Source organism: Excalfactoria chinensis, chromosome 16, assembly GCF_039878825.1.
Source record: "Excalfactoria chinensis isolate bCotChi1 chromosome 16, bCotChi1.hap2, whole genome shotgun sequence".
In the NCBI taxonomy this organism is placed as follows: Eukaryota; Metazoa; Chordata; class Aves; order Galliformes; family Phasianidae; genus Excalfactoria; species Excalfactoria chinensis.
In genome coordinates, this window is record NC_092840.1 from 1,515,909 (window position 1) to 1,525,642 (window position 9,734).

General features: G+C 62.9%; 1 protein-coding gene across 5 annotated transcripts; it reads left to right on the forward strand.

Annotated features, from left to right (window-relative positions):
* Positions 1–674: 674 nt before the first annotated feature.
* Positions 675–9,608, forward strand: EMID1 (EMI domain containing 1). Of its 5 annotated transcripts, XR_011905411.1 has the most exons (16): positions 675–908; positions 3,005–3,118; positions 3,198–3,304; positions 5,225–5,311; positions 5,397–5,458; positions 5,543–5,669; positions 5,779–5,886; positions 5,961–6,098; positions 6,217–6,303; positions 6,385–6,437; positions 6,524–6,577; positions 6,697–6,741; positions 6,837–6,881; positions 7,405–7,489; positions 7,836–7,926; positions 9,288–9,336. XR_011905411.1 is itself a non-coding variant. In XM_072350876.1 (15 exons), exons 1-15 carry the CDS (start codon positions 793–795, stop codon positions 9,398–9,400), a joined length of 1,341 nt encoding a protein of 446 aa, XP_072206977.1. In that variant the 5' UTR covers positions 675–792; the 3' UTR covers positions 9,401–9,599. The 5 variants fall into 5 exon arrangements, 4 of the variants coding, with proteins under 4 accessions (XP_072206977.1, XP_072206978.1, XP_072206979.1 ...); XM_072350876.1 differs by lacking the exon at positions 7,836–7,926 and having other exon boundaries at positions 9,288–9,599; XM_072350877.1 differs by lacking the exon at positions 7,836–7,926 and having other exon boundaries at positions 3,201–3,304; positions 9,288–9,599.
* The last annotated feature ends 126 nt before the right edge of the window (positions 9,609–9,734 follow it).

The window sequence follows — 9,734 nt, forward strand, 5'->3', positions numbered from 1 at the left end:
CCACAAAGCTGTTCCCACACAGGGACAGCCCCACTCACACTGTATGGGGCTGAGGGTCTCCTCCTGCCCCACAGCTGCCCCCACTGCTCCAACATCCCATCACTGCCCAGCCCATGACAGCCCCTGATCTGTGACACCCCAATGCACGGCATCAATCCATATCCCCCATATCCACTTCCCCAGTATGTGCCCCCCATAATCATGTGCCCCATACCCATGCTCCCATATCCACGTCCCCCGGTCATATCCTCCCATCCATGCCCTCCATATCCCTGCTCCCTATATCCATGTCCCTCCATATCCATGTCCCCCATATGTATGTTCCCCCCCACCCAAGCCTCCATATCCCCATATCCATGCCCTTCCATACCCACATCTCCATATCCACATCCCCCATACTGATCCATATCCACGTTCCCATATCCATGCTCACATATCCATGTCTCCATCCATGTCTTCATATCCATGTCCCCCACATCCATGTTCCCTCATCTCTATCCCCCATACCCATGGCCCCATACCCAAGTTCTCCCATCCATATCCCCTATCCATATCCCCCCACTCCCTTTCCCATTCTACCCCCCCGACCCCCCAGGAGCCGCCCCCCACATCGCTCCCCCCACCCGCTACGAGGCGGAAGGCAGCGGGGTGTGTGTGTGTGTGTGTGGGGGGGGGGTCCCTTCCTCCTCCCCCTCCATCCTCCATCCCTTCCCCTTCGCTCCTCCCCGCGCACGGAGCGCGGCCCCCGGTGCCCCGCTGAGCTGAGTGGAGCAGCGCGGAACGGAACGGAGCATGGAGGGCCTCTCCCGGGGGGGGCACCGCTGCCCGCCCCTACCGCTGGCGATGGGGCTGTGCTGCTGCCTCCTGCTGCCGCCCGCTGCCGGCTCCTGGAGCGTGCAGCCCCGCAGGTACCGGCGCCGGGGGGAGGGGGGACACCGAGAGGGCAACGAGAACGGGGGGCAATGGGGAGATGGGGGCATCGCGTATGGGATGTAAGGGAATCGGGCGCCGAGAGAGCGTTGGGTGGGGAGCACAGCGCGCTGGGGGTTTTGTGTGCCGGGCACTGTGATACCAGCACCGAAGAGCAGCGAGCACTGGGTACTGGTGGTACCGGCAGCAATGGGGTCTGGGGATCAGGCACTGGGGGGGCCAGCACCAGGGGAGAGCGGGGAGGAGGAGCGGGGGTGGGGTCTGAGTGCCAGGCATGGGGATGCAGCACCAGGGAGCTCTGGGTGTCAGGGGGAGCGGGCACGGCATGGGACTGGATGCTGGACACCCGGCGGTGCCAACACCGGGGTTGGGGGGTAAAGGAACATTGGAGGCACCAGGGGCTGCTTGGTGCGGAGCGGGGCTCTGGGTTTGCCGGGAGTGGGAAGGCTGTGGGGTGTGGGGGTCACCAGGGCTGGCAGGGCTCAGCGGGGCTGCTGTCTCTGCTGGGGTGAGCAGCCACCCGGGTGCAGAGGCGCTGTAGCATTACGGAGCTTGCCGGGGGTTACTGGGGTCACGGGGGGTCCTCACGGCTGGGGGTTGCCTGGCCCCATCCCCATGGCTCTGCCTGTGCCCAGGAAGCAGTGGGGACAATGGAACGCAGTGCCTGGCTGCTGGGGGCGGCAGTCCCTGTCTATCCCTATGGTCCCTGTCCTGCCGGGGGTGGCGGGGGGGTTGTTTACAGGAAACCTTTGGCGCTGGCGGTGTCTCCAGCACCGGATTGCCGGGACCTCCCGGTTCCGCTCAGCTCGGCACAGTGACGGGCAGAAGCTGCCTCATTTCCCCTTCCCCTCCTGGCCTAGCCCGGGCAGACCCCTCTGCCTGACCACCCCCTATGGCCCACCCACGGGTCCCACATACACAGAGAGGGGCACGAATCTGGGGGAAGGTGCCGGACCCAGAGCAGAGCCCGGGCACACTCAGTGCACGAATGGCCCCGCAGCGGGTGGGCTGGGTGAGCTGAGGCCATGCGAGCACCCACACGCCTCGCCGCTGGCTCCTGCCCTGAGCTGTGGGGGTTCCCTCATTGCTGGCACCCACCCCAACTTCCCTGCCAGCCAGAACGGGTCGGGACGCATCCTCATCCCTATGGCACCGCCGGGGCTGGCATCATCCCCAGCCCATGCCAGCACTGGGAGCGGGAGACAGCTCTGGGGGGCACAGCACTGGGGCAGTTGGACCCCTCCAGCCATCCCCATCGCTCCACTCGGTGGCTCAGTGTGCAGCTGGGATGCTGCCCAGCCACAAAGCCCTGTGCTGCCCCGCTGCGTCCCCCCGGCACATCCCACACAATTGTTCCCCACGCTGCCACCAGCCGCAGCCACCTCCTTCCCCGCAGGCACTAAAAGCTCCTCTTTCCACCCAAACTGTGACTGTGCAGGCAGGGAAGGTGGCATACATCTTCAAGGGGTTTGGGTCTTCCCTATAGGTCAGTGGGGGGTTCCAGCTCTCCACTATTGGGCACTTGTGGAGCTCGGTTCTATCCTATGGGACACTTGGGGGACACTCTGGGGTCACAGCTCTCTCCTTTGGGTATTTGAAGGGTACTTGGAGGTCCCATCTCCTCCCCATGGGTCACTTGTCAGGCACTGGTGAGTCCCAGCATCCCCCTATGGGGCACTTGGGGGGTTTGGTTCTGTACTATGGGGCAACTCTGGGGCACTGGGGGATTTGGTTCACACCTATAAGGAGCTGGAAGGTCCCAGTTCTCCCCCATGGGGTACCTGGGAACCTATTTCCTCCTTGACATGGATGGCACTCATATCCCCAGACACAGCCTGTGTGGGGACAACAGGGCTGGTGGTGGGCAGTGGCCATGGTGGAGCCTGTGTAGGGACACCATGCTGGGGGCACCCACCTAAAAGCTGAGGTAGCATCTCCACAAGGATGGGTGACACCTGGGGGACACCCTGGGGACATCAAGGGACGAGTCTCCCACCGGCTCCCATTGGAACATGGGGTATTCTGGGGACGCAGAGTGGGACCCCTGTGGTGGCACCGGTGTCTTCTCTTGCAGCAATTGGTGCTCCTACATGGTGACGAGGACGGTGACGTGCCTGGTGCAGAACGGCACCTCCCTGCAGCGTGTCTTCCAGGGCTGCCGCTGGCCGCCAGGCTGCGGTGGGGGCAGGTGAGACCCCAGTGAGTGCTGGGAGCTGCAGCCATGGGGTGGTGGCACGGGGGTGACAGCAGTGCCTGCTCTGTGCCAGCAGCTACCGCACCATCATCCGGCCCGCGTACAGGGTGGCCTACAGGACGCTGACGGCGCTGGAGTGGAAGTGCTGCCCTGGGCACAGCGGGGCCAACTGCGAGGAAGGTGGGCTCTGGATGCGTGGTTAGATGTGTGGATGGATGGGTGGATGGATGGAGGGAGGGAGGGAGGGAAGGAGGGAGAAAGGAAGGAAGGAAGGAAGGAAGGAAGGAAGGAAGGAAGGAAGGAAGGAAGGAAGGAAGGAAGGAAGGAAGGAAGGAAGGAAGGAAGGAAGGAAGGAAGGAAGGAAGGAAGGAAGGAAGGAAGGAAGGAAGGAAGGAAGGAAGGAAGGAAGGAAGGAAGGAAGAAATGGAGGGATGTTCCTGTGGATGGATGGATGGATGGATGGATGGATGGATGGATGGATGGATGGATGGATGGATGGATGGATGGATGATGGATGGATGGATGGATGGATGGATGGATGGATGGAAGGAGGGAGGGAGGGAGGGAGGGAGGAAGGGAAGGAGGGGGAAAGGGAGGGAAGGACTGAAGTATGAAAGGATGGATGTTCCTGTGGGTGAATGGGTGGATGGAGGGTGGGATTGACAGATGGATGGATGGATGGATGGATGGATGGATGGATGGATGGAGGGATGGAGGAATGGAGGGATGGATGGAAGGAGGGAGGGAAGGGTGGGTGGATAGATTGGTGTTCTTGTAGGTGGGTAAGTGAATGGGTGGATGGACAGATGGATGTCCATTCCTCTAAGTGAGTGAATGGATGTTCCTGTGGGTTGGTGAGTGGGTGGATGGATGGACAGATGGATGGTTGCATGGATGGATGGATGGATGGATGGATGGATGATGGATGGACGTATGGTTGGACAGATAGATGTTCCTGTGTGCAGATGGGTGGCACCCGGAGAGACACACCACTGGGTGGGTGAGGAGGTGGGCATATGGGTAGACAACCCTCTGTGCGGGTGGGTGGGCAGATGGATGGTTGGACAGCAGTGCCAATGGACAGATAGATGGAAAAGCAGATGGGGTGTCAGTGGGGGATGGATGGATGGACATCCTGTGGGTGGGTGGATGCGCCCATAAGGGGATGCCTGTCTGTCTGCCTGCCTGTCTGTCTGTCCCTGTGTGCAGCCAGGCAGCTGCGTCTATGCACAGTGAATGAATGGGTGCCAGCCTGTGCCATGCATGGTCCTTGGCAGCTGTCAGCCTCTGTTAGCAGGCGGGGGCTACACATCCCCAGCCCACCCCCAGAGCATGGGGCCAGCTGGGTGGCAACAGCACGAGGGTGGCAGAGTCTCTTCTCCTCCTCCTCTGTGCGTGCTTCAGTTCTCCCCTCCTCCTCCTCCTCACCATTGGCTGAGTGCCCCACATCTGGGTCTGCTTAGGGCTGTGCTGGCTGTCCCCAGCAGCATTGGGGGTGGCCGTGCCAGGGTGTGGTGACAGTGTGGGGGGGCTCAGTGACATGGATCTGCTCCAGCCCCTTCTGTGCTATGTTGTGTTCTCACTTCCCCTTAGTGGGACCCCACATTGTAGTCCCCCTGAGCTGGGGATGGGGAGAGCTGGTCTGTGGTATTGGGAGCTAGGAATGGGGAGCAGGGGGTCACTGCTTCAGGACCATCGTTGGGATTGGGAAGATCTGGTTGGTGGGCATGGGTGGGTTTGGGGGAATCTGGCTCAGGGTTATGGGACAGACTGAGGGGATCTGGAGTGCTATAGTGGATGGCTGGGTGTGGAGGCTCTGGCTTTTGGCCACGGATGGGATTTGGGGCATCTGGCTTAGCACTGTGTGGTGAGTTGGGGGGGATCTGGCAGACCATGCATGGGTTCAAGGGGAATATGATTCAGGGCCGTGGGTCTGGGGGGGTCTGGCCAAGGGCCATGACTAGGTTTGGGGCTCACCAACAGCAGAGATGGGGCAGAAAGCAGCAGAACTCCCTTCGTCCCCCTCCCCAGTTTGGGGTGAGGGGGTTCTCCCATCAGCAGCGATGCCCAGGGGGGTCCTGACACCCTCTCCCCTCACAGACCCCCACACCTTCCTCGCTCTGCGTGATGCCGCACGCCCCAGCACCGCCCCACGTCGCTCTCCCCTGCGCCCCACGGCTTTCTCAGGTGGGTGCAGCTCCTCGGTGCCCCACACCCCCAAAAATATCTCGAGGTCCTGGGTGCACCCCAAGCCCTGCACTGTCCCCTGCAGGGTGCCTGAACTGCAGTCACGTCGGGGAGCTGTCAGCACGCCTGGCCACCCTCGAGGCTCAGGTGACCCCCCCGCCCCGCCATTCCTTGATGGCCATGGGGACCAGGGGTGGCATCTCACTGTCCCCAGCACTGTCTCATCCGCAGGTGGCCCGGCTCTCAGTGGCAGAAGCCCCCACGTCCCCAACACCCAAAGGTGACAGCTTGGGTAGGAGTCCTGACACTGGGCAGCTCTGGGGGTCCCCAGCTGCACAGGGGAGCCCAGGGGATGAAGGTAAGGGTGGGTGGCTGTCCCACAGCCCACTGCACTCACTGCCATCGGTGGTGGCAGTGCCACCCAGTGCTGGAGGAAAGATCCCCCCTGAGGATGCTGTTCCCTGCAGGCAGACCTGGTTCACGGGGACCCCCCGGCCCCTCTGGTCCCAAGGGTGATGCAGGAGGACGGGGACCCTCAGGCATTCCTGGAGTGAAGGGTCCATCGGGACCCCCAGGTAAGGGTATGCCCACTCAGTCTCCCCAGTTTGTTAACCCCCATTGATCTTCACCCTCATTTTCCTCCCTGCAGGTCCCCCAGGTCCCCCCGGTCCCCCTGGCCATGATGGAGCCAGAGGTCTCCCTGGAGAAAAGGGGTTGCCCGGCCCCCCTGGCCCCCCTGGGCCTCCTGCTCCTGTGGGGCCAGCCGTGCCCTGGCTGACTGATCCAAGTAAGGATGGGGCTGAGGGTTCTGGGGGACGAGCAGGGGCTGAACCCCAGCAGAGCAGCTGAACCCTCCCAGAGCTGGGGGGTCATCACCCACCACCCCACCCTGACCTCTCCTGCAGGGGACCCGCTCCTCTCCAACACCTTCACTGAAGCAGCTGGGGGCACTGTGGGGCCCGTTGGCCCCCCTGGACCCATGGGGCCAATGGGTGAGTTCACCCCCATCACCCCCCGAGCAGCAGCTCTGAGAGGGCACTATGCTGAGCCGTGTCCCCTCACTCTCCTTGCAGGACCCCCCGGCCCCCCAGGACCCATGGGTCTGCCCGGCCCCCCAGGGCCTGATGTAAGTCTGGGAGCATTTTGGGGTGGGGGGAGCACTCCAGAGGGCACATCCCCAGTGCTGATGGCACCGTCACTGTCACTGCATAGGGGAGAGCTGGGGCACCCGGAGCTGCCGGTCCCCGGGGAGACAAAGGAGACAGGGTGAGTGTGATGAGCTGGGTGGGGTCTCAGCCAGCACTGAGCCTAGGGAGTAGGAGCACCCATAGGTGCCTCTACCCCATATGCACCCCTCAATAATGACATGATCTATTCCCCCCCAGGGCCCCAAGGGAGAGCCAGGCAGCCGTGGGCAGGATGGGGCACAGGTACGTGGGCCCCCCCAGGAATGGGGGCTGTGCTGGGGCAAAGGTGGCCCCTCTGCCCTCCCCCTCTGCCTCTCCTTCTCCTTTCTGTGTTTTAGGGCGAGCCGGGCCCCAAGGGCGAGCCGGGTGACAAGGGCACATGGGTGAGTGGTGGGAGATATGGGGACAGGGGTGGCATGCGGGTACCCAAATGCTCCTATGTCATGTCCCTGGGACTCCAACAGCAGCATGGGGGTCCCAAGCTGTGAGCAGCGCTCACTGTGTGGCTGGGGTCCCAGGGATGGCACGGGGGTCCCTAACTGTGCAAGTGCATGTCTTGTCCTTGAGACCTCAAGAACAGCATGAGGGTCCTCAAATGTACTCAGCGCTCACCTGGTGCCCCTGGCATCCCAATAACGTTATGGGGGTCCCCTGCTGCACCTTGTCCCTGAGACCTCAGCGGTGGCATGGGGGTCTCCAAATGTGCCCAGTGCTTGTGTTTCATCCTTGGGACCCCATTGTTCCTGGGTTGTGCTTGTTTTCCCACCCCATGGTGTGGCCAGCACCCCCTCCCTACCCACTGCCCCCCGCATTCTGGGGGCTTAGGCAGGCAGCACTGGGCACAGAGGGGGCGGCGGGGCTGGGGGTGCCCCTGGCTCCCCCCTGACTCCTCTCTTCCCTCCGCAGGGGGAGGGTTTACACCAGCTCCGCGAGGCTTTGAAGATTTTAGCAGAGAGGGTTTTAATCTTGGAAACAATGATTGGGCTCTATGGTGAGTAGGGGGAGCGCAGGAAGTAGCCATCGGGGGGGCACAGGGGTCCCCTCCATTCATGATGTGCTCCATTATGGGGAGCAGCAGGTGCCCCCCTCCCTGAGCCCCATGGGGACACATGTGTCCCCCCACCCCCACGCCAGGGGTAGCACTCCTCAGTGAGTGCCCCCTCCCTGGACCCACGGGGACAGGAGAGCCCCTCACATCCCCCTGGGACCACGGGAGACCCCACACCCTTTTGGGACACCTGGCACCCCCAACGCTTGCACCGCACCCCCGGCCCGGCTGCGCCCGCGCTGTGCCATGGGGCAACCACGCTCTGCTCTGCTCTCTCACTCTCCACCAGGCCAGTAGCTTCCAAGCCCTGCTGCGGCAGCAGGCCCGCCTGGAGGTCCTGGCTAGAAGGGTCACCCTCCTGGAAGCCATCATCTGGCCAGGTAACTGCACCGCCACCCGCTACCCTCCGTGTCAGCCAGGCATGTCCCCCCAGCAGCAGGGGGAGGGATGGAGAGGGACCCCAGAGCCACCCCTGGGAGAGACTGTTGGGCTGAGGGAGGCCCTGGAGATGCTCAAGGATCATGGAGGGCCATTGAGACCTTTTTGGACCGAGAGAGATGGTTGAGGGCCTCTCTTGCACCAAGGGGACCCTCCTGGGTCGAGGGAGGCCTTGGATGTGTCCAAGGGCCCAGGGGTTGCTCCAAGGGCTGAGGGAGCCCCAGGGAACAAGGGAGACCACAGAGCAAGTCTTTGACCGAGGGAGGCCATGGAGACACTCCTGGACCAAGGCAGACCCTGGAGATCCCCAAGGATCAAAGGAGAACTTGGAGCTTCTCTTGGGCTAAAGGGAGACTGTGGAGTCCCTCTTGGACCAAGGGAGACCATGGAGAGTCCCTTAAGTTGAGGAAGGCCCTGGAGATCCCCCAGGGATCAAGGTTGTTCTCCAAGGAGATCAAAGGAGGCACTGGAGCTGCTCTTGGTGCAAGAAATCCACCCAGTGCCCTTCTCACACCAAGGGAGTCCCTGGTGGCCTTCATGGGAGAGGGACAAAGAGTGGCTCCATATTCCAAGGGACACCTGGGAGCTCCGCAGGGATCAATGGGCCGTGCAGACCATGGGGCTTCCAGGAGCATCTCAAAGCCCAGAGGAGACCCTGGAGGAGCCTCCAGCCCCCCTTGCACTGAGGCTGACTCCATAGCCAGCTGCTCCCTCCTGCTGTCCCCCCTTTCCAGCTGTGCTTTGCTGCAGGGGCTCTGTCCTCATCCCTGTGTGCCAACCGGGGGTGCCAGGCAGGGGTCCTCATCCCTTGGGGTGTGGGGGTGATGCTGGGGTGGTAATGGTGGGGGGACACTGTGAAGGGACACATGGAGCTGGGGGCACACCCAGGGCCAGCTGCCCCCTTCTGTCCCCAAACAGTGTCAGAATGGGAGGTGTCTGGGTTGTTGGTGGCACTTGGGGACAGCTTTGTGCCGCAATGGGGGAAACTTGTCCAAGGAACCTTTGTGGAGGGCAAAGCCTGCTCTGTGCCATGGGGGCCTCATGGTGATGGAGACATGGTGGGCTGGGACCTTGTGGTGACAAGGATGTCCCAGTGTCAGGAGACCTCATGGGGGTGGAGGAACATGGTGGTCTGGGGACCCTACGGTGGACAGCACCCGATGGGGGCACAGGGATCTGTGGGGATATATGCGGGACCTGATGGCCTCGGGACCCCACAGCGGCACAAGGGTCCCTGAGGACCAGCTGGGGCTGTGGCACCCCACACCCCACGGCCTCACAGCTCTCTCCTTTCCTCCTGCAGAACCTGAACCTGGCTCAGGCAGCGGCCCTGGGGGTCCACCAGCACCCAGCCCCCCCCGTGCCAAGCGTCGCCGCTCACCCCCCACCCACCAGGCTCTCCCTGGCCAGCCCTAAGAGTGCAGCCCCGCTGTGTCCCCGCTGTGTACATGGAGGTCCTGGTGCTACCCGGTGGCAACGCGCCGGTCGGACCTCCCAGCTTTTGGCCCTGCTGCTCTGCACCCCAGTCTGGGGGGGCACAGGGCCCCCACGGCCACCCCAGTGCTCGTGGGGCTGCATCCCGTGTGCTGTCCTGGCACTGCCTGGGCATTAAAGGTGTCCCCAGAGCTGCGTGTCACTGCTGTTATGGGTGGGGACGCGGGTGAGTGGCACCGAGGGGGGGACACCCATGCGATTCTATGACACCTATGGGACACCACGCGCGACACGGCTGCACCCCACATCCCGCCAA